Below are 24,361 nucleotides of genomic sequence, written 5' to 3' on the forward strand. Positions count from 1 at the left end.
TCCACACCAGCCCATATACCAGGCTCAGAGTTCAGGCCCACCCACGCTGGGTCCCCACTGGTGCCCACAGAGCTGACAGGAAGTGCAGAAACCATCCAGCCCTCCCCTTAGAGACCAGAGTTCCCCTGGATCAGCCCTGCCTCCTAGCCCATGCTCCCCTGCCCCATTCTTTAGGCAGAAAGGAATGAACGGAGCCAGCTGCATCCTCCCTGATATCCTTCCTCTGGCCTCAGTTTATCCACTGATGCATAAGACCAGCCCTCCTGGTCTTCGCTGTAGCCGAGGCAAACAGCAGACTCAGCGGAAAGCAGCACAAATATTGACCAAAGCCACTCTCAGTGTTTGCTCTAGACATGAACACTTCCTCTTCCTCCACATTTCAAGCACCAGGGGGCACTGGGTGACAGCCAGTAGAAACAAAGGAGGGAGATTCTCACCAGCCCCACCTCCCAACCAGCAATGACAAGCACTGTTCCATGAGCACCTGCTATGTGCAGGCTATTCTGCAGCCACTTTACCCTCCACCCCGAGAATAGGAGCTGCTTCTGCTCACCCCTGTGCTTAACAAATAGCCTAATAAATACTTGCTCGATGACTAAATGAATGCACCAATGAAAGGCCCTTGTAACAATGACAGTGGCAGCATTTCAGGGCTTCCCCTTCACCAAATATTCTTCAGGGCACTTAGTTTCCTATTGCTGCTATAACAAATTACCACAAACTTAGTGACTTAAAACACAAATTTATTACCTTAACAGTTTTGGATGTCAGAAGTCCAAAATGGGTCTCCCTGGGCTAAAATCAAGGTATTGGCAGGGCTTTGTTCCTTTCTAGAAACTCTAGAAGAGAATCCACTTCCTGGCCTTCATTCCTTGGCTCATGGTTCCTTCCTCCATCTTCAGAACCAGCAAGTTAGGCTCCTTATGCTGTCATCTCTCTCCTCTTCTACCTCCCTCTTACACTTATAAGGACCCCTATCATTACCCTGGGCCCACCTGGATAATCTAGGACATTCTCCCATGTCAAGGTTAGCTGATTAGCAACCTTAATCTCATCCGCAAGCTTCAGTTCCCCTTACGTAACCTAAAATATTTACATGTTCAGGTTTTAGTATGTGAGCCTCTTTGGAGGACAGTTACTCTATTTACCACAGGTACTTAGCCTGCAATTTGAGCAACTGCCACCAGGGGGAAGAAGTGAATTCATTTTTAGCTCCACAATCCAAATAGGCTCTTCACAGGCAGGACTGACTGAAAAACCACAGCCTTCTGTATGCTCTTCTTTTTCACCAGTAAAAAGTAGAACTTTATTAAGACAACAACACATAAACATCATTTTGTATTATGTAAAATACAAAACACCAAGGAGAAGCTCGACATTACAGAATAAATTCATGTACAGCCTAAGAATGTGGGAAGATTGGGGCAGAAAGGGGCCTGGGAGCAAGAAAAAGCATGGTCTGGATATTGGCATGCCAGGTCTCTCCCCTGTCCAGCCCCAGAATCCCTGGCATGGCCCTTCCTTTCTTGAGACCTCAATTTCTCCACCTTTAAAGTGGAAAGTTGGTCAGAATGGGTTCCTCCAAGGGGAAGTTCCAGGGCCAAGCTAGAGACTGGGCTGACCATCCCCACCTGCTCTGTGAGGTCACAGTGCCAACAGCTCCCCTTGACCCAGGGAAGATTCCACATGGCACCTTCCAGGGAACGCTAGGAGGTGGCAGCAGGAGTAGCCATTTCCTCCTCACTGACTCCCAGAGAGCCCTGCCACCAATTCCCCATCCTAGAAAGGACATCGATGCCCCGGTCCTCAAGGAGCCCTGGGAACTCATGTGACCCACGCAGAAATGTGGTCCACGTCCCCAAGGAGGTCAGATCCAGGAGGTGAGGACAGCCTCCCCTCCCTCTGCCCAGCCCTTGACAGTTTACAAAATGCTGCCCCTCAGCCTTTTCATGGAAGCCAGCGGGCATTACCAGCTGCGCCTACAGATGCAGCACCTGAGGTCAGAGAGATTAGACAGCGGCTTTCCTAAAGTCTCCCAGCCAGGAAGTGGTGGAGTGGTTATCTTTTCAGCACGTGTTTACTGAGCACCTTCTGTGTGCTAGGCACTGGGCAGAGTGCTGGGAGCATGGCGTTGCACCAGATGGGTGTGGTCCCTGCCCCTGTGGCGCTCACGTGAGGGAGACAGATAGTAAATGAGAAAACACACATCTCTGCCATCTTTATCTGTAGGAGACCTCTGGCTGCAGGTGATGGAAATTCCAGCTCAAAATGATGCCTACGTCTGGGCCCCCAGAACAGGTGTATATCCCAAGAGGGTGTACAAAACAGTTCACTGGGGTAAGGGGAAAAATTATTAGAACTTCAGTGTGTATTTTCCTTTAGCTCATCCTCTTTTAATTTATATTCCTCAGGCAGGTATAAATAAAGCTTGTACATTTGAAAGGGCAAATAATATATCAGCACACTTGTAGATATATATATATATAGATATATATAGATATATGTATAGCTATACATATATATATAAATAACATTGGGAGTATAACAAAAAATGATGTTTGGAGACCATTACATTAAGAAATAAAGAAAATATGTATACGTATAGCTGATTCACTTTTCTGTATAGTAGAAACTAACACAACATTGTAAAGCAACTACACTCCAATAAAAATTTTAAAAAAAGAAAAGAAAGAAAAATGTACAACACAGGGAATATAGCTAATATTTTATAATAACTATAAATGGACTATAACCTTTAAAAATTGTGAATCACTGTACTGTACACCTGTAACTTATAAAATATTGTACAACTATATTTCAATTAAAAAATTTTTAAAGGAATAAAGAAAATTTATCTCACATATTCAAAGGTCCCAAGATATGGGTGGCTCCAGAGAACATTAATTCTGAGGTTCTGCAGTGCCAGCCAAGATGCAGGTTCCTGCCATCTTTTTTTTTTTTTAAGTTTATTTATTTATTTATGGCTGTGTTGGGTCTTCGTTGCTTCGCGCGGGCTTTCTCTAGTTGCGGCGAGTGGGAGCTACTCTTCGTTGTAGTGCGTGGGCTTCTCATTGCAGTGGCTTCTCTTGTTGTGGAGCACAAGCTCTAGGCACGCAGGCTTCAGTAGTTGTGGCCCGTGGGCTCAGTAGCTGTGGTGCCTGGGCTTCAGTAATTGTGGCTCATGGGCTCTAGAGTGCAGGCTCAGTAGTTGTGGCACACGGGCTTAGTTGCTCCGTGGCATGTGGGATCTTCCCGGACCGGGGCATGAACCCGTGTCCCCTGCATCGGCAGACGGACTCTCAACCACTGCACCACCAGGGAAGTCCCTCCTGCCATCTTTTTGCTCTCCCTTTTGGCCTCCGCTCATGGTCACAAGATGGCTACCACTGTCCCAGGGGTCACACAGAAGCATGGTCATATAGGGTGGAAGGAGAGTGGGTATTGCATCCTGTAGGTATCAGCTTAGCAGTGAGAAAACTTTTCCCCCAAGTCCCAGACCCCTGTATCCACCCCCACACCTCACCCCTGCAGACTTCCCCATCCTTGTGCCAACAGCAAGGGGACTGAGAATACAACAGGCTGAGACCAATCAGGACCATCTAAATCACTTGGGGGAGAAGGGGACAAGGGACCAAAACCAGCCTTCTGCCAGTAAGAGGAGGGAGTGGCTTTTGGAAGACTGCCATAGCAAACTGAGTCCTTTCCTCTAAAGAGACCTGCATCGGGGGTCAGCCAGACCTGGGTCTCTCCCTGATTCGCAGTCCTGTGTTCTTGAGCAAACTTTTCTACAATTCAGTTTCTCCATCTAGAAAATGGGGACTCCACACTCCTTGTAAGTTGTAAAATGCAATTGTGAATCTTGTTGCCAGGGTCACCCAACGAGGCCGGAACACCCGCAGGATGACAGAGGAGGATTTGTCAAACACAAGTGAGAAGGGAGGGGAGAGGGGATCCCAGGGTCATTGTGGGCAGTGAGGGGCTGAGGCTCAAAGATGTCAAATGGACAACCCAGGGTCACCCAGCAAGGGGAGGGGCAGGGCAGGGGGCAGGGATGCTCCCCCGGTGTCTGCAGGCACCATATCCCAGAGGCTGGCAGTGACATGACAGCCCTGTGCTCTCTGCAGGTGACACCTTCCTGTTGCCTATCCGCATCAATGCCTCAGGCCTGACCCAGTGCATGCTGGGATGTATGTGTACGTATACACAGAAGAGCTGCCTGGGCCATCAACATGGGCCTGGGAAGAGGGCCCAGCCTCAAGTCGGGCTGCAGGTTGAGCTCTGGGGGTCTTCCCTTCAGAGGTGTCAGGGGTGTCATTCCAGCGAGGCTCTCTGACGGTTGGAGAGAGGGACTAAGAGAGAGACTTGCTGTCTGGAGGAGAAGCTAACTGCCAGGCCTTTTCTACTCTGCCACCAGGCTGGCCTCTGAAGTCATGGGAATGATTTGATGCAACTCACCCTCACTTCAAGAACATGGTTCTGACCACACCCTAAAGATCAGTCTTCTATGTTCATCCAGCCACACTTCCACTATTCATCCACTCAGTCATGTATCCAACCATCTGTTCACATATCCACCTTCTGGGATATCCATGTATCCCATTAGTTCATCCACCCCTCCAGTCCGTTCACTGAGTCATCCATCAATTTACCCACACCTTTATTTGTTAATATTCATATCCATCCAGTCATCAACCCATTCATCCTTCTAACCCCCCTCTCATTCTCCCATCCTCATTCATCTTCCTATTCATCTATCTTCCAAGCCGTTCTCTTACCCATTCTTCCATTTATCCATGCATCCTTCCACCTATTCATCCATCCTGAACCCCTACTTTTTGCCTAGCTCCCCAATGCGGGGCAATGCTAGGCACCCGGGGATGAACCAGACAAGGACTCTTCTACTGAGAAGCTCTCAGTGTCTGGGAATGGACATTAGCAAGGACATCTCAGACTTTTCATGTGCCTGAGTCACTTTTAAGTATTTATTAACCACCGGTTGCTAGCGGGTTTACTATAGTTCCAGTACTCACTCCAAGCTGGTGCTTACCCATAAGTAGAGCAAAGGACTGTCCTGGGCTCGAATGGCAAATTGAGAGGGTCTCCCAACAACAGGGTCTCACCCCTGTGAGTTGTTGCAGGATAGAATGAGGGTGCAGCTACTCACTGCTTCCCTGTCTTCTCCACAGCCTGGATCAGCCGCCTGGCTTGCTTCCTGAGGACTCAGGCCCACCAGGTTCTGTTCAACACCTGCAGGTGAGCAAGGGCAGGTGAGGGGAGGGTTATGGGGACTGGAACCGTGCACTGGTGACCATGGCAGCCCCGTCACTGGTTTGGACCTCCCCTCAGATAAGCTATCTCAAACCTGGTTTTTATCACATCGCCTCACCCCAGACCCCAGTGTGGCTCCCCATCGCTCCAGCACATCAGCCTGTAGCCCTCTGAAATCTTGTCCCTCCCTTTCTTTCCAAGCTCCTCTTATTCTGTTTTCTGCTGTGGATCCATTGGGCCAACAATGGGCCAGCTAGGATTCTCACTCCCTGGACCCACTATTCCTCTTCCCACCTCCATACCTTTGTACAGGCCGTTCTTCCCGCCTGCAATGCCTGTCCCATTCTTTCCCTTTCTGTTCCCTGCCCATCCAAATGCCTCTAAATTCCTGCAAGAGTTTTCCACTTCATTCGTTCATTTAAAGTTTATATTCTAAACGCTTCCTTAATGCCTACTCTGGGCCCAACCTGGCCTCCATCACTCATGAGCTCTCAGTTGGGTGGGGCAGGCAGACACCAAAAACAGTGCCAAGCTGGAAGTGTTGACTCTGGAGGTTGTAGGCAGAGGGGACATTTGAACAAAACCCTGAAGGGTGCACTTCCCGGGAGAGAAGAAGGGAGGGGACAAACAGTATATAGATGGAGGGAGTGAGAAGGACATGGGTGACCACTGTGAGCTGATCTCTGATGGCCCCAGATACTGAGGTAAGAGCTTTCTTTCCTCTGAGATGCTGTGGAGCCACAGAATATGGCCAGCATTAGGGAGAGAGTGTCATTGCCCAGAAAGGAGCCTGTCTCTTGGGGTGGGAACGGGGCAAGAGCCAGGCTAAGACTTACTAGGCTGTGCAAAGCCCTACCTCGCCTTGACCACTGCTTCTCTGTCTTCCAGATGCAATCTGTCCCTCTGCAAGCTCATGGGAAAGACAGGTGTTCTGATCCTCTGCGCTTTTGGTGTGTATCCAGAGCCCTGCCCCATCCCAGGTGGAGGTATCCCTGGGCTCTTGCCCATCCTGGGAAGGGAAAGAGTGAGGGCTCTGGCACTGACTATGTGACACTGGGTCAGACACTGCCCCTCTTGGAGCCTCAGTTTCCTCATCCGTCTAATCAGTGTTGCTCGGAAGATTAAATGAAACAATGACCAAGAAAATCTTTTGAAAGCTAAGAAAAACTTTGAAAACTGTAAAGCTCTCCCCAGACCATGTATGATATTCATTTCTCTCTCTCTCTCTCTCTCTGGGTCTCTATGGCTTCCTACCAGACACCACCACCACCACCGCATCACAGCTTTGCTTTTTCAAGCAAAGGAATCTCCTCCTTCCACTTAAGGGCACCACGGGGTTTGGAGCGGGGGGAGAATTTCCTAGGAAATTAGAAATTCCTAGGCAACATAACCCAACAGATAAGATTCTTTTAAATAGCTTTATTAAGGTTATTAAGGATATCATAAATAACCCCATTTTTAAGTGTATAATACAGCAGTTTTTAGTATATTCACAAAGTAGTGCACCCATCACTACTAACAAATTCCAGTATTTTCACTGCCCCCGAAAGAAACTTCCCAGTCCCTGGCAGCCATTCCCCATGCCCCCTCCCCTTCGACCTAGGCAACCACTAATCTATTTTCTGACTCTATGGACTTGCCTATTCTGGATATTTCATATAAATAGAATCATACAATATGTTGTCTTTTGGTTCCTTTCACTTACAGTGTTTTCAAAGTTCATCCATTTTGTAGCATACGTAAGCATTTCATTCCTTTTTATGGCTGAAAGTCCATTGTATGGGTAAGCCACATTTTGTTTATCCATCCATCAACTGATAGACATTAGGGTTGTTTCTACTTTTTGGCTGTTATTAATAAAGTTGCTATGAACATTCCTGTAATATTTTTGCATGGACACGTGTTCGCAATTTTATTGGGTATATACCTAGGTGTAGAATTGCTGGATTACTCTAACTATCTGAGGAATTGCCAAACTTCTCTTCCAAATGGCTGCACCATTTACATTCCCACCAGCAATGTGTGAGGGTTCCAATCATTATTTTTTTTTACATCTTTATTGGAGTATAATTGCTTTACAATGGTGTGTTAGTTTCTGCTGTATAACAAAGTGAATCAGCAATACATATACATACATCCCCATATCTCCTCCCTCTTGCGTCTCCCTCCCACCTTCCCCATCCCACTCCTCTAAGTGGACGCTAAGCACTGAGCTGATCTCCCTTCCAATCATTATTGTCTGTCTTTTATCAGCCATCCTAGGTCATGAGAAGTGATATCTCATTATGGTTCTTACTTCATGTCCCTAATGACTAATGATGTTAAGCATCTTTCCTTGTGCTTATTGGCCATTTGTATATCTTTGGAGAAAGGTCTATTCAGATCTTTGCCCATTTTTAAATTGGATTGTTTGACTTTTTATTCTTGAGTTCTAAAAATTCCTTATTAGTCAGGATTCAAGTCCCTTATCAGATATATGATTTGCAAATATTTTCTCTTATTCTGTGGGTTGTCTTTCTTGATAAAGTCCTTTGATTAAGGCCAATTGTAAATTTTAATTAAGTCCAATTTATCTGTGTTTTCTTTTGTGATATGTGCTTTTGGTGTCATATCTAAGAAACCATTGTCTAGCCCAAAGTGATGAGGATTTACTCCCATGTTTTCTTCTAAAATTTTTATTGTTTTAGCCCTTACATTTAGGTCCATGGTTCATTTTTTAGTTAATTTTTGTATATGGTGTGAGGTAAGGGTCCAACCTTATTCTTTTGAAGTAGATATACAATTGTACCAGCACCATTTATTGAAAAGACTTCTTTTCTCCATTAAATTGTCTGGTACTCTTACTGAAAATCAATTGACCATAAATATGAGGGTTTATTTCTGTACTCTCAGTCTATGCTATTGACCTATATGTCTATCTGTTTGCTAGTACTACCCTGGATTGGTTGCTTCACAGTAAGTTTTGAAATCTAGAAATCGTTTTGGCTATTGTGGGTCCCTTACATTACAATATGAATTTTAGGATCAACTTTTCCATTTCTACAAAAGAGGCCATTGGGGTTTTCATAGGGATTGCATTGATCCACACATGAATCTGGGGAGTAGTGTCACCTGAACAATGTTAAGTCTTCCAATCTATGAACATTGGGCTGTCTTTCCATTATTGATGAATAACTCTATGCCTCCTTTAATTCTTTCAATGATGTTTTGTAGTTTTCAGAGTGAAAATTTTGTACTTCTTTTGTTAAATTTATTCCTAAGTATTTTATTCTTTGACATTCTGTTATAGATGGAATTGTTTTCTTAATGTCATTTTCAGATTGTTCATTGCTAGTGTTTAGAAATACAGTATCCTCAGGGGGACTGGTTCCAGGAACCCCTGTATATACCAAAGTCTGCAGATGTTCAAATCCCTTATATAAATTCATGTGGTACAATGAATACAGTCAGCCCTCCTTACTTGCAGGTTTTGCATCCCCAGATTTGACCAACTGCAGATGGAAATTTCGATCAGCAGTTGGTTGAATCTGCAGATGTGAAACCCCCCAACATGGAGAGCTGAAGGTATATTTATTGAAAAAAATCTGTATGTAAGTGAACTCCACAGTTCAACTCCTTGTTGTCAAGGATCAACTGTACAATTGATTTTTGTGTACTGATCTTGTATCCTGCAACCTTGCCAAATTCATGTGTTACTGCTGACACTGGGCAAGACACCAGTCTTGTATACTTTAGGATCTCTATATGCAACATCATGTCATCTGCCTTTTCTTTCTTTTTCTTGGCTAATTGACCTGGCTATAATCTCCAGGATAATGTTAAATAGAAATGGCAAGAGCAGGGAATTCCCTGGTGGTCCAGTGGTTAGGACTCATTGGTTTCACTGCCAGGGTCCGGGTTCAATCCCTAGTCTGGGAACTAAGATCCCACAAGCTGCACGGTGCTGTCAAAAGAAAGGGAGGAAGGAAGGAAGGAAGGAAGGAAGGAAGGAAGGAAGGAAGGGAGGGAGGGAGGGAGGGAGGGAGGGAGGAAGATGAAAGAAAGAAAGGAAAGAAAGACAGAAAGAAAGGAAGGAAGGAAGGAGGAAGGAAGGAGGAAGGAAGGAAAGAAGGAAGGAAGATGAAAGAAAGAAAGAAGGAAGGAAAGAGAAAGAAAGAAAGGAAGGAAGGAAGGAGGAAGGAAGGAGGAAGGAAGGAGGAAGGAAGGAGAGAAGGAAGATGAACGAAAGAAGGAAAGAAAGAAAAAGAAAGCGAGAAAAAGAAAGAAAGAAAGAAAGAAAGAAAGAAAAAGAAAGGAAGGAAGGAAGGAAGAAGGAAGAAAAAGAAAACTGGCAAGAGCAGACCTCCGGTCTTTCACCATTAAGTATGATGTTAACTGTGGGTTTTCATAAATGGCCTTTTTCAGACTGAGAAAGCTGCATTCTATTCCTGGTTTGTTGAGTGTTTTATCATGAACAACCAATGGGTTTTACAAGCTTTTAATAATGGCTTGAATAATGAGATTTCAGGCAGCACAGATATCATAAAATGCAGGGGAGACCACACCCCCTTTTCTTCTGTCAATTATCCCCAGTAAGATTGAGACAGGAGAGAGAGAGGAGACAGATTATTTGGTTTATGGGAGACACTTTGCATATATGATATCATTCAATCATGAAGTGCATATGACTGCTATTCCCATTTTACAGAGGAGGAAACGGAAGTGTAGAGAGATTAAGTAACTTCTCCCAAATGCTAGTAAGTGGCAAGGCTGGGATTTGAATCCAGATGGCTTCACTCCAGAGCTCTTAACCTTTCACCTTAAATGGCTCATTCTCATTCCCCCATCCCCACAGGATTCTGGATGTTTTCTATGCACTTGCTGTCCAAAATGGATGTCTGGCAGGTGAGTGTGTGCTCTCTTCAGGCCCCACCACTGACTGGCCTCACCCCAGCCAGTCAATGTCGCCTTCATAAGCTCCTTTCACTCTTAGGGTCACAACTGGACCCTACTCAGTTCCTGACTCATTCCAGCTCCAAATCTCTGCCTTTGCCATGCCACCCACCCGGAACCCATTTCTCCTGCCAAAATGTGACTTTTGAGGACCAGAGGCATAGTTCCTCCTCCAGGACGCCTCTCCTGTCACTCATTCCCAGAAGTGACCCATCTCTTCTTTGTCAAGGCGCCCACCTAGAGTGGGATGGTGAGGCCAGGGAACACATTTCTCTCTATTCAAGGCAGTTTGTTCTTCTGCTTAACTGAGATGAGACCATTTGCTTTGTGGTTCCTGGAGAAGGAGGAGGAGGAAACCAATGGCCAGAGCTCCCTGTCTAAGGACAGAAAAGAGCCCTAGAGAGAAAGGGGATCTGATGGGCCTGTCCTTCCCTCTGCTCTTCTCCCCTCATGAACTTCATCATATATATGCTTCAAGATCCAGCTAAAATGTCACCTCCTCCAGGAACACCTAAGCAGAGGTAGTCACATTCCCCTCTCCCACAATTTTCTGTAAACATAAATGCAATTTTTTGGTAATAACTATTTCCCCAACTGTATTAGGAGTCCTTGAAGGCAGAGCCAGGTCTGATTCATTCCAGCAATGTCCACCTCAATGCCAGGCACAGGGTGGACACGATCAACGCTGGATGTCTTGATGGCCAGATGGGAATGTGAATGGATGGGGGATGGAAGTAATGGATGTAGGGATGGGGGGAAAAAATGGATGGATGAATGGAAGAGTGTACAGATGAGAGAGTGGATGGATGGGAGGGCAGATGGGATAGGCTGAGTAAATGGATAGATGGATGAATAGATAGTTGAGTGGGATGGTAGATAGATGGGAGGGTAGAGGGATGCATGCGTGCATGGATTGATGAGACGGTCAATGGATAAGGTAAGGCAGATGGATAGGAGGGTAGATGGATAAGAAAGATTGGATAAATGGAGGAGCAGATGGATGGGAAAGGGTGGATGGAAGTGTATGTGGATGGATGAATGAAAAGAAGGGTAAATTGGATTTTGAATGTATGGCAGGTGGATGGGTGGGTCGGTGGGTGGAAGAATAAATAGGAAAGTGGATGAGTGGATGGATTTATGGTTGTGGGAGGATGGATGGATGAAACTCTATTGGGCCCAGATTAGGTCATCTGAAGAAGATCCCTTGCTTTCCTCAACACCCCACCAGGATGAGAGCATAAATGGTCCACTGCAGAGATTGAGGTAAGAAGAGTCTGCTAAATAGTCCTATTATCACCTAAAAACCAGAGCTATAGCCAGGACCTGAGACGTATTGGCTAAGAATGTGGGCTCTGCCAGAAAACCTGGGTTTAAATCCCAGCTTCCATACTTCCTACCTGGCTAAACTTATGCAAGTCACGTCACATCTCTGGGCCTTTGATTCCCCATTTATGAGTGAGGTATAACATCCACCTTGTTCTAGGTAATTATGGGTATTAAAGAAGATGTAAACTGTCTTGAATAGTTCCTGGCCCATAGTTAGTGCTCAGCAAATAAGAAATTTTAACCAAAAAGATACCACCTGGTGGCAGCATCCTTAAATGCAGACAAAATACTCAAATATTTAGAAGGAATGAGATGGGTTTAAGGATAGTTGGATAGTCCAAGCAGAAGGAAGAGCATGAGTAATATTTTAGAGGTAAGAACTTTCTGGGTAGGTTCAGGGATGGGCCCATGAGAGTGGAAAAATGTGAAGCTAGTTCTTTGTGGGCTGACTGGCAAAGGTAGAAGCTGAGGGTAATAGCAGCATCATCACAAACTGGTCAGTCCATATTCTCACTCCTTCCTCATAAGGATGTACCAAGAAAAGGTGCAACATCATGCTGGGGAAATCCAGGACCTCCGAGGTAACTTGAATCAGCTCATTGCCAAGCTCCAGAAGATGGAAGCCATGTCAGATGAGGTGAGATGCTGGCCATTCTGCCCCAAACACCTGACCTCTCTTTGTTTGATGCCCCACTCCTCATATCCCAAGTTTTGGTGGAGCATATCCCACAATAATTTCCTGGGAAAGAGCAAAATAAGAGGTATATTATTTTTTTAAGAACTTGCGTGTTTGAAAACATCTTTACTCTACTCTTGCACTTGATTGATAGTTTGGCTGGGAATAGAATCCTAGATAGGAAATTTTCCCCTGAGGATTCTGAAAGACGTCCACTATTGTGTTCTATTTTATACTGTTGCTTTAGAGAAGTTTAATGTCACTCTTATTATTCATCCTTTGAGTGTGATCTGTTTTCATTCCTGAGAGTTTGTAGGATATTCTTTTTACCTCCAGTGTTCTATATTTAATCTGCTTGGGGGGTTGCTGAAATTATTGACTCTCTGGGTTGATTTTTTTTCAATAGTTTAGGAAAATTCTTAGCTATTATTTCTTAAAATATTGTTTCTACCCCATTATCTATCTCCTCTCCTGGGACTCCAATTACATCTATGCTAAACTTTAGAGTGCTTTCCACATAATTCCTGTATTATTACCTGGTTTGCTTGTTTTTTCATTCTTTTTCTCTATGTGCTTAAGTTTTGATACTTCCTCTTCATATTTCTTCAGGTTAACTAATAATCCTGTAGTCTGTTCTGTCCGATCTACTCAAAACTTTCCATTAAGTTCTTAATTTCATATATTGTATTGTTTAGTTCTAGAATATATATTTGATTCTTTTTCATAGATTTTAATTCTATGGTGAAATTCTCCATCATTTCATCTGTGCTGTCCGTCTTTTCCTTTATTTTAACATACTGGTCACAATTATTTTAAAATCCTTGTCTGCTAAATCTAATATCTGGATCATCTATGGTATCCTATTTTCCGTTTTTTCTTTGGAGTATCAATCTTATCGTCTTGCCTTTTCATGTCTGGTAATTTTTTAGTGTTTTCTGGACATTGTTTACAAAAGAACTAGATGCTCCAGATAATTATAATTTCAAACAGGGAGAGTTCCCCCTTTTCTTTGTAAGGAAGATGAAGTATACTGATCACTTCTATGTAAACATGCATTGAACTGGTTCAGACCTGGACTGCAATTTTTATAGGATTTAGTCAGAGGTTTTCAGTTTAACCCTCTAGCCTCCTGCCCGTGCAGTTTCAAAAATTGGTAATTTTTTTTTTTTTTTTTGGCTGTGCTGGGTCTTCGTTGCGGTGTGCGAGCTTCTCATTGTGGTGGCTTCTCTTGTTGTGAAGCTTGAGCTCTAGGCTTGCGGGCTTCAGTAGTTGTGGCGGGCGGGCTCAGTCGTTGTGGCTCGTGGGCTCTAGAGTGCAGGCCCAGTAGTTGTGGCGCACGGGCTTAGTTGCTCCATGGCACGTGGGATCTTCCGGACCAAGGATCGAACCCATGTCCCCTGCATTGGCAAACAGATTCTTAACCACTGCACCACCAGGGAAGTCCTGGTAAATGTCTTGATGGGAAAGACTGCCATGTGTTTGAGGCCTCTTGAGTTTCCAATTTTTTAAAATTTATTTTATTAAAATATAGTTGATTTTCAATGTTGTGTTAATTTCTGCTATACAGCAAAGTGATTCAGTCATACATACATATATATTCTTTCTCATAATTTTCCATTATGGTTTACCACAGGATATCGATTATAGCTCCCCGTGCTATACAGTAGGACCTTGTTGTTTATCCATTCTATATATAATGGTTTGCATCTGCTAGTCCCAAACTCCCAGTCCATCCCTCCCCCACCTCCCCTCCCCCATGGCAACCACAAGTCTGTTCTCTATGTCTGTGAGTCTGTTTCTGTTTTGTAAATAAGTTCATTCATGTCATATTTTAGATTACACATATAAGTGATATCATATAGTATTTGTCCTTCTCTTTCTGACATACTTCACTTAGTATGATCATCTCTAGGTCCATCCATGTTGCCACAAATGGCATTATTTCATTCTTTTTTATGGCTGAGTTGTCTTCCACTTTATATATGTATATGTACCACACCTTCTTTATTCATCTGTTGATGGCCATTTAGGTTGTTTCCATGTCTTGGCTATTGTGAATAGTGCTTCAATGAATATTGGGTGCATGTATCTTTTCGAATTATACTTTTGTTTGGATACATGTCTAGGAGTGGGATTGTAGGATCATATGGCAACTCTATTTTTAGCTTTTTGAGGAACCTCCATACTGTTTTCCATAGTGGCTGCACCAATTTACATTCCCACCAACAGTGTAAGAGGGTTCCTTTTTCTCTATACCCTCTCCAGCATTGGTTATTTGTAGAATTTTTAATGATGGTCATTCTGACTGGTATGAGGCAGTCCCTCGTTGTTTTGATTTGCATTTCTCTAATAATTAGCAATGTTGAGCATCTTTTCATGTGCCTGTTGGCCATCTGTATGTCTTCTTTGGCGAAATGTCTATTTAGGTCTTCTGCCCATTTTTGATTGGGCTGTTTGGTTTTTTATTATTGAGTTGTATGAGCTGTTTGTATATTTTGGAAATTGAGCCCTTGTTGGTCGCATCATTTGCAGATATTTTCTCCCAGTCTGTAGGTTGTCTTTTCATTTTGTGTATGTTTTCCTTTGCTGTACAGAAGCTCATAAGTTTGATTAGGTTCCATTTGTTTATTTTTGCTTTATTTTTTTGCCTTGGGAGACTGATCTAAGAAAAACAATTGGTACAATTTATGTCAGAGAATGTTTTGCCTATGTTCTCTTCTAAGAGTTTTATGGTATCATATCTTATATTTAAGTCTTTTAGCCATTTTGAGTTTATTTTTGTGTATGGTGAGAGGCTGTGTTCTGACTTCATTAATTTCATGTAGCTGTCCAGCTTTCCCAACACCACTTGCTGAAGAGACTGTCTTTTCTCCATTGTATCAATATATTCTCACCTTCTTTGTCAAAGATTAATTGACCATAGGTGGATGGATTTATTTCTGGGCTTTGAGTTTCCAATTTTGGATACAAAATCTCTGACCCCACTGGAAGCCTTACCTGCCAGGGTCAAGCTTGGATTCTCAGCCTCTAATTGTACCCATAATTGGTTTAGTGCCCTCAGGTAAGCACAGCTGTAGCTACTCAGTATTGATTTAGCATTTCTTCTAGGGCATGACTTCTTACAGTGAGGCCCCTATTCCAGCAGCATCCGCATTAACTGGAAAAATGTTAACATTTTCAAATTAATGGGCCCCACCCAGACCTACCAAATCATATACTTTGATGATGGGAACCAACTATCTATGTTTCAACAAGTCCTTCAGTGATTCTGGCACACAATAAGGAGAATCACTGTTCTAAGGCTTTAACCTCTTGCTTGTTTTGTTTTGGGGTCCACTTCCTCAGAGGGACTTTGTTTACTAAGGCTTGTGAGACCAGGAAGTTTTATTCTGCCTTTCAGAAGCTTTCAAAGTAGCCCTTTAGCTTCTTACATAGTCTTGGGGTTCAGTTAGCATCTAATGGAGGAAAGTGGTCATGGTCAAGGCTCCTCAAATCTCCAATTTTGTCTCACCCACTGTATGTAACTGTTAAAAACTTTGCTACTTTCTCTTTTACCAGTAGCAGCCCCTTGTCTGACCCAAACTCAGATCCTCAACCCATGCCCAGAATCATCAAATGCCCCAGGGATTTTTTTTAAGAATGTCAGCACATTTTAGAGTGGTTGTCCCCTCTCTAGAATTTTAGTCCTTCTGTTCCTGTTTCTTTCATAGCTCAGTGATGGTTTTAAAATATGATTTAGTAAACTATCTGGCTTTTTCTAGTTGTTTTTAGTGGGATCATTGGTTCTCTGTAACTTACTACATCTTACCTAGAAGCCCTACATCTTACCTTATAGCTGAAATGTCACAATAATATGCCTATGGGCTGGCCACACTTGGAACCCTTTTAATTTGGAAACGTGTTCTTTAGTCCTAAGAAATGTTCTTTAAGAAAGACAAATATCATATGATATCACTTACATGTGGAATTTAAAATATGATAAAAATGGACTTATTTGCAAAACAGAAACAGACTCACAAACATAGAAAACAAACTTACGGTTTCCAAAGGGTAAAGGGGGGAGGGATAAATTAGAGGGCGAGTTTGGGATTAACATATACACACTACTATATGTGAAATAGATAAACAACAAGATCCTACTGTACAGCACAGGGAACTATATTCAACATCTTTTCCTATAATAGAAAAGAATTTGAAAAATATATAGATGTGTATAACTGAATCACTTTGCCGTACACCAGAATCTAACATAACAATGTAAATCAACTATACTTCAATTAAAAAAAAAAAGAAATGTTCTTTAATCATGTGATTAAATTGATGATTTCCCCCTGGCCCTGGTTGCTCTATTCTCAGTTTTGAAACTACTCATTATGTGGATGTCAAACTCCTAAACTAATACTCTGGGATTTTTTTCCTTTCACCCCATTTTCCTCTCTTTATCTTTTTGCTCTACAGTTGAGAAAACATTGTCACTTTATCTACCAAACCTTCTACTGAATTTTTCATTTCTGCTAATGTATTCTGAATTCGTAACGGTTTCCTCTTTGTTCTCTCGGTGCTCCTTTTCATATTCTTATTTTCCTATTCTTATTTTATAGATGCAATATCTTTTCTTTTTTTATCTTTTTATGAGCAAAATCTCTTCTTACCTTTTGGAGTTCAGCTCTTACGTCTCTGTGCCTCAGTTTCCACATCAACGAAATAGAGTAATAATCACTGCCCTATAACACTCTAGCTATCATCTTAGTTACCACTGCTGCATGACAATCCAACCTAAAACATAGTCGTGCAAAACTACCATTTTATTATGTTCAGAGATTCTGTGGGTCAGGAATTCAGACAGGACCCAGCGGGGATGGTTTGTCACTGCTTCATGATGTCTGGGGCCTCAGCTGGGAAGACCTGAAGGCTAGGAGTGACCCAATAGCTGGGTCTGGAATCATCTGGAGGAATCTTTATTCACTTGTCTGGAGGTTGATGCTGGCTGTCAGCTGGGAGCTCAGGGCTGTTGACTAAAGCACCCATAGTGGTCCCTTCGTATGGCACGGGCTTCCTCACAACACGGCAACTGGCTTTCAAGAGTGAGCGTCCCCAGAGAAGCAGGCGGTTCACCTTTTAGGACTGAGCCCACAAGTCATACAGCATCACTCCTGCCATAGTCACAGGCCCATCCAGACCGATGGGGAGGGAACTGAAGTCCCACGTCTCCATGAGAAGGGTGTCAAAGCCACACTGAAGGAGGAGCGGGGAACGGGAGACATTTTTGCAGCCATTTTTAGAAAATACAATCTGTCACAGCTGTGAAGAGTCTAACAGAATAATAGCCAGTGATTACTAAGCACCGACTATGCTAAATGCTTTGCGGTCTTTCTCTGGCAACAGAGCATAGTGGTTGAGAGCCTGAACTCCAGAACCCAAGGTCCCGTGTCTGCCTCTTAACAGCTGTGTGACCCTGGACAAGTTACCCTTTTGTGCCTCAGGGTTCTCCTCAAAATGGGGATGATAATAGTACATACCTCCTAGGGTTGCTGTGGGGGCATAAGAGTGACCACACGTGAAGCCGAAGACAGTCCTGGCATATAGTAGCGGCTTTGAGTCTCAGCTCTAATCCTTGCAAAAGTAGGAGGTGGACGTGATTATATGCCCATCTCACAGACAAGAAAATCGAGACTCAGGGGGCGGTAAATAGCCCAAGGGCTCTTAGCAGGAAAGGTCTGACTCCAGCTCCCCTGCCCTTAACTTCACTGAGACCCCTGGTCCTGCGTGTGTGACATCCCATCACCGTGGGTGTGAAAATACTAAGTAACCCCATGGGTGGCGTAGGGCTGGCCCTGGGCTTCCTCACAGCATAGCACTGGGCAGCCCTGTGTGTGGACCACGCAGGGGCAAGCAGGTAGGGACAAGAGGGAGTCCTGAAGGCACACATCACCTGGTGTGAACACACCTGTGGACCATGATCCGTAAGAACGCACCAGTGCACAGCCTGGGTTTTCTGCCTTCTCAGCAAAAAATGGCCCAGAAAATAATGAAGATGATCCAAGGCGATTACACTGAAAAGCCGGACTTTGCCCTGAAGTCGATAGGTGAGTGCCTCCCCCTGCCCCCCTCCCCCTCCCCCTTGCCCCACCAATCGGCCCACCTCCAGTTTCCTTAGAAACCCTTCAGAGGGTGATTTCAGTTCTGGTCTGGGGCACACCCTGCTGCTGGGAAGTTTGTCCTCAGAGCTAACCTCTGCCTCCCAGCTGGTCTCCTTGTTACAGTTTTCCGTTTTCTCCCATGGCAGCTGAGGTGGGGAGGGGAGGCCCTTCCCCAGCCCTCCCCCACCCATCATCCTCCAAATCCAGGGGTCAGCAGAGCTGTCCCTGCCCGGCTGGGGAGACTGACCACGGACCAATCACAGTTGGGAATCGTGCCTTGGAAAAATAAAGCCAGTGGCTGCAGTAGAGGGGTGGGAAGGAGGACGCTGGGTTGAGACCTGGTGAGTAGGGAAAAGCGTTCCAGACTAAGGGAGCCGACGTGAAAGATGCCCCTGTGAGGGGCTGTGTGGAAAGCAGGGAGGTGGGCCGGCAGGGTGGGCTGCCCTGTGCAGACAGTACCAGCTCACGCAGGCACCCGCAGGCCCAAGGAGATGTAGGGTCAGAAAGTATCAGTCTAACTTCTCGGGCCCGGAGTTTCTTCCTCTGTGAAATGGGTATAATCATGGCCATAGTAATAAAAACCGGGTTATAGTAACTAGGCTGACGTAAGTGAGCAAGCACCTTACTTCGCACCAGGCGCTGCTGGAAAAACAGTTTGGTGTATTAACTCCTTGTAACCTCACAACAACCCTATGAAATGGATGCTATCATTACTACTATTATTGTTACTATTATTACTCCCATTTCCCAGAGGAGAACACTAAAGTCCAGAGAGCACCAATGACTCTTCCAAAGTGCTCCCCCGGCACATAGTGAGTCTCCCCTCCACCAGGCAGAAGCCAGGGCTGCTCAGCTGAGACACATCTCCCCCCAACCCTGCACCATCACCTCCCATACAGGGGCCTCCATCGACTACGAGCAAACGTCAGCCACATACAACCACGACAAGGCTCGCTCTTACTGGAACTGGATCCGGCTGTGGAACTATGCACAGCCCCCGGACGTGATCCTTGAGGCAGGAGGAATGGCAGGACTTGGGGAGAGTGGCAGGGGTGTGGTCAGGGGCCTGGGGGCAGGAACTGAAGGCAGAGGTTGGAGCGAGAGTGCAGGGGGTGGGGGCCTGGGGCAGGGGTAGGAACAAGAGAGCGGGGTGCAGAGGCAGAGAAAGGGGGCAACTGATGGGGCGAGGGGGGGCTCTGGGGAAAAGTCAGGGAGCAAGGGCAAGAGGCGAGTGCAGACAGCAGGGACCCCTGGGGGTGCAGGCACAGGGGCAAGGACAGCCTGCTTTGGCACTGGAAAGGGCCCCTCCCCCAGCCCTCAAGTCTTGAGGGCAGGGAACCCTCAGGGCCCTGAGAAGGCCCCTGCCCTCGCTGCACTGGGCTGAGGGGAAGGCTTATCCTTGCTACCTATAGTCAGGGAATCTTCCTGGTGGTGATGGTACTCGAGCCAAGCTTTGTAGACAGGAAGGATCTGGCTCATCCAGGAGGGCCGATGAGGTCTAGGAACCCAGGGTGGGATGAGGAATCTGCTCTCCCCCACCCACCCACCCACCCAGCAAAGCCCTCATTGCATCTGCCACTTCTAGCCCAACATGACACCTGGCAACTGCTGGGCCTTCTCGGGTGACAGAGGCCAGGTGACCATCCAACTGGCCCAGAAGGTCTACCTGTCCAACCTGACACTGCAGCACATCCCCAAGACCATCTCACTGTCAGGCAGCCTGGACACTGCCCCCAAGGACTTCGTCATCTATGTGAGCATGCCCTGGCTGGGAGCGATGCTTAACTGAGGGAGGGGACAGCTCATAATGGCAGTATTCCAGGCACTGTGATAAACTGTCTGCACAATTCCCGAAGCCTGCAGGGGCTGGACCTTAAGGCTGGGAATGGCCAGGGTTGGGGTCAGATCACAGCCTTCAAGGAAAGGGGGTAAACAGTACTTTATTTCAACCCAAGCTTTTCAGAGCCAATTTAGTCTTCAGAGACCATTAAGCCCCCATTTTACGGATAAGAAAACTGGAGATTCAGAGAAAGGGCAGGGAAACATCAAACCCTACAAGTCTATGGCAGAGTTAGAAGTGGACCCCTAACCTTCTGACTCCCAGTCCAATGCTCTTTCCTATTCATTACTCTGTGCTGCAATGGAACGGTGCCCAAAGAGGTAGGGAGCTCCCCATCCTGGGAGGTGTGCAAGTCTCGGCTGGGAGAAGGCAGCACCCTCTAGATGTCCTACCTGTGCCTGACACTTTCTTTGTGGCTCTGATTCTCCAGGGCATGGAAGTTTCCCCAAAGAAGGAGGTGTTCCTGGGAGCGTTCCAGTTTCAGCCAGAAAACATCATTCAGATGTTCCAGCTCCAGGTACCTGAGAAAAGCTGCCCACGTTGAGCACCTGATGAACACACACTGCGTGCAGGGCTTTACCCAGGGGCCCCCACTTCATCTCCCAGCAGCCCGAGGAGGTGCAGAGTTGTCACTAGCCCACTGACAGATGAGGAAACTGAGGCCCAGAGTGATAGAGCTACTGCCCAGGGCCTAGGGTAGGACCCTGAGGAGACCTATTCGCTTCCATTTCCCTGACCTGCCCAGGATCCCTCCCGCTGTGGTTCCTCCCAGGGACAGCAGGTGTTGAGCAGGTGGGGCCCGTCAGGCCAGGGTTGCTGGCCTCAAACTTAGAGTGTCCATACTGGGCGGCCACATGATCAGCACCTGGTCCAACCACAGGTGGGGAAGCTGAGGCCTGGAGGGGAGGGAGCTGGGGACAGAAGCAGGACCAGAGGGTGGCTGCTGGAATGGCCCTGAGGCTCAGTGGGATGTCTAGGCTTGGGAATCAGGCTAACCCTGACCCAAATCCTGACCCAACCAAACGTTCTCTGTGATCTCAGGCCATTCCCTTTCTCTCTGGGCCTCAGTTTCCCCTGGTGTAATTCCCTGGTAGGTTGAGACCATCCAGTGAGATCTCACAGGCCAAGGCCCCCTTTTGCACTGGGCTCCATCCCCTCTGGGGAGGGTGCAAAAAGGGGAGGGCAAAGCACTTACAGAGCACCTACTGTGTGCCAGGTGCCAGTAAGCCATCTGGCCCCAAGATCTCATTTCATGCTTACGGCAACCCTGAGAAGCAGATATTACCGCTCCCTCTTACAGACGGGGAACTGAAGCCCAGAGAGGCCGTGGTTTGCCCAGGGTCCCGGAGCACGTACGTACTGTGCTGGGACTCATTCCTCATCACAGTCTATCTGTCCTCTGGCCTCATCCGCTTCCATCCCAGCCCCTGAGTAGCAACTTACTGTGTGGCTTTGGGACATTCTGCTCTCTGAGCCTCAGTTTCCCCACCTGAGGAAATGAAGGGTTCCCTTTCTCTCCCAAACACTCCTCTGGACAGGCCGGGTGAGGGCCTATGGCGAGCTGCCCCCCATCTGTGACTCTTTTCTAGAACCACCCTCCCAGGACTTTTGGAGCAGTCAAGATGAAGATATCAAGCAACTGGGGGAACCCACGCTTCACCTGCCTATACCGAGTGCGTGTGCACGGCTCTGTGACCCCACCCAGAGAGCAGCCTAACTAGAGGCCCCACTCCGAGAGAGATTAAAGTTTATTCTTCACGCCCCCGGCCCAAGTCTGAGTGTCCTCTGGCCCCGAAAAGTGAGGGTGGGCTAGGGTTTGATGTCTGAAGCTCAGTTAGCAATTATCAATCATGTGCTGGGTACCCAGGCACCCTCACAGCAGCTCCATGAGTCCCCATTTCACAGATGGGGACAATGAAGTCTCCAAGCAAAAAAAAAATGACTTGCCAGAAGTCACAGCCAGCAAATGGCAGCACTAGGATTCAACCCCAGGCAGTCTGATGCCCATACATGACCCAGCTTCCTGGCTTCAAGTCAAGCTCTGCCCCTGACCTGAGTGTGACCTTGGGCAAGACCCAGCCCTCTCAGTCTCTCCATCTGTACAATGGGGACAGAATTATGGCTGTTGTATCAGATGATGTGGGAGATGAGAAATCCCACACTTGACCATCACAAGAGTGTTTCAGCATCACTGATCATTACGGAAATGCAAATGAAAACTACAATAAGATACCACTTCACACCCATTAGGATGGCTATCATCAAAAAAAAAAACCAAAAAAACAAAAACCAGAAACAGTAAGTGTGGATGAGGATGCAGAGAAACTGGAACCCTTGTGCACTATTAGTGGGAAGGTGTGTACAGCCACTGTGGAAAACAGTAAGGCAGTTCACAAAAAAATTAAAAATAGAATCACCATATGACCCAGCAATCCTGCTTCTGGATATTTACCCAAAAGAACTGAAAGCAGGGTCTCAAAGAGATACTTGTACACCCATGTTCATAGTAGCATTATTCACAACAGCTGGAAGCAACCCAAGTGTTCATCAACAGATGAATGGATAAACAAAATGTGGCCTATACATATAATGGAATATTATTCAGTCTTAAAAAGGAAGGAAATTCCACAATATGCCATGACTTGGATGAACCTTGAGGACATTATGCTAAATAAAATAAGCCAGTCACAAAAAGACAAATACAGTATGATTCCACTTCTATAAGATACTTAGTCAACTTCATAGAGACAGAAAGTAGACAGGTTGCCAGTGGCTGGGGGAGGGGAGAATGGGGAGTTAGTGTTTACTGGGTACAGAATTTCAGTTTTACAAAATGGAAAGAACTGTGAAGATGGATGGTGGTGATGGTTACACAATATTATGAATGTATTTAATACCATGAACTGTGCACTTTAAAAAGGTTAAGATGATAAGCTTTATGTTACATGTATTTTACCACAATTTTAAAACTTGAAAAAAAATTATAAAATATCTGAAATCCTGTAAAGGAAAAACTCTGGGAAACTTTAGAAACATTGTAAGAAAATTCTATAAATTCTGATAGCGTGTTCCATGTCATCACTGTATACGATTAGAAATGCAGATGTAAATATTTTTTTGTTCCTGTTCCCTCAATCAGTCACTTATTCCTTATGTGCATAATCTTTGTCATAGCTGAGTCTCACCTGTTGTAGTATTTACTTAAGAGCTTATGGAAGTGCTAAAGCCAGTATCTACTGTGAGTATCTATCACGGTTCCACCCATGGAGCTCTCAGCACAGAGCATGGCACACAGTAGGTGCCATGATGGGTAAATGATGGGTAAATGATTACCAAGGTAAATGATCACTGTTAACCTCTGGCCCCAGGCGGGTGATAGGAGGTCCAGTACTCGGGGACGGGGTGACGCTGTGCTAGAAGCGGGCCGGCTGCTCAAGCTGCAAAGGGCACAGGGATGGAACCTGCAAGGGAGGGACTCCATACAGGCAAGGGGAGGCAGGTGGAGAGGCTGGCAAGGGTTCAGCTGGACATTAGGAGGGCAGATAAATCAGAAATACACTATCTCCTGGGAAAGCACCCCGGACAGGCCCTTGTCCTGCAGCAGAACCCATCCCTCTGGCCATCAGGCAGGCTCCTCACCAGCCCCTGGGAACCCTCCAGCACCCAGTCCCAGGGCCTGCCTCTAATGGTCTCCATGGTCAGGGTGGCTTCAAGGGGTCACCTCATCCTCCTGCCACTCCCTGCCCCCTCCCAGCAACCAGTGGACCTGGGAGCCATTCATATCCAACTTGGCATTATTTCCAAAGTTTTTATGAGAACCGGCCTCGTTATTAACAAGAATGTTTTTTTTGTTTGTTTATTTTTTTGCGGTACGCGGGCCTCTCACTGTTGTGGCCTCTCCCATTGTGGAGCACAGGCTCCGGACGCGCAGGCTCAGCGGCCATGGCTCACGGGCCCAGCTGCTCCGCGGCATGTGGGATCTTCCCGGACCGGGGCACGAACCCGTGTCCCCTGCATCGGCAGGTGGACTCTCAACCACTGCGCCACCAGGGAAGCCCTCCAAGTATTTCTGAGGTATTTTTTAATCTGAAGGGAAACTCCAAAGTGTAAAATAGATAAAAAGCTGAAGTGCTCTGGAGAAGCCGCTGTAATAGCCTCCAAGCATCTCTCCACAACATG

General features: G+C 45.9%; 2 protein-coding genes across 6 annotated transcripts in view; one reads left to right on the forward strand and one right to left on the reverse strand.

Moving 5' to 3' along the window:
* Positions 1 to 1,636: 1,636 nt before the first annotated feature.
* On the forward strand, positions 1,637 to 21,945 carry SUN5 (Sad1 and UNC84 domain containing 5). 5 transcript variants are annotated; one of them, XM_049698965.1, is made up of 13 exons: positions 1,637 to 1,880; positions 3,870 to 3,928; positions 4,125 to 4,193; positions 5,187 to 5,253; positions 6,157 to 6,218; positions 10,103 to 10,152; positions 11,381 to 11,463; positions 12,055 to 12,163; positions 18,210 to 18,288; positions 19,242 to 19,357; positions 19,928 to 20,095; positions 20,613 to 20,699; positions 21,772 to 21,945. In XM_049698965.1, exons 1-13 carry the CDS (start codon positions 1,795 to 1,797, stop codon positions 21,901 to 21,903), a joined length of 1,167 nt encoding a protein of 388 aa, XP_049554922.1. In that variant the 5' UTR covers positions 1,637 to 1,794; the 3' UTR covers positions 21,904 to 21,945. The 5 variants fall into 5 exon arrangements, with proteins under 5 accessions (XP_049554922.1, XP_004272770.1, XP_049554923.1 ...); XM_004272722.3 differs by having other exon boundaries at positions 1,641 to 1,880; positions 11,429 to 11,463; XM_049698967.1 differs by lacking the exon at positions 1,637 to 1,880 and adding an exon at positions 2,266 to 2,337.
* The window catches only part of EFCAB8 (EF-hand calcium binding domain 8), a 35,773-nt gene continuing 33,324 nt past the window's right edge, over positions 21,913 to 24,361 (reverse strand). Inside the window, 1 exon segment of the mRNA XM_049698975.1 lies at positions 21,913 to 24,268. Coding sequence (XP_049554932.1) covers positions 24,116 to 24,268 — 153 coding nt within the window. The 3' untranslated portion in view covers positions 21,913 to 24,115.

Source organism: Orcinus orca, chromosome 16 (genome assembly GCF_937001465.1).
Source record: "Orcinus orca chromosome 16, mOrcOrc1.1, whole genome shotgun sequence".
Taxonomy (NCBI): Eukaryota; Metazoa; Chordata; class Mammalia; order Artiodactyla; family Delphinidae; genus Orcinus; species Orcinus orca.

Bases quoted from the DNA above. Each gene is read 5' to 3' on its own strand.
- SUN5 (XM_049698965.1), top strand. From the start codon at position 1,795: ATGCCCCGGTCCTCAAGGAGCCCTGGGAACTCATGTGACCCACGCAGA. The intron at 1,881-3,869 runs GTGAGGACAGCC...TCTTGTTGCCAG, and splicing joins AAGGAGGTCAGATCCAGGAG to GGTCACCCAACGAGGCCGGA. The intron at 11,464-12,054 runs GTAAGAAGAGTC...CTTCCTCATAAG, and splicing joins GGTCCACTGCAGAGATTGAG to GATGTACCAAGAAAAGGTGC.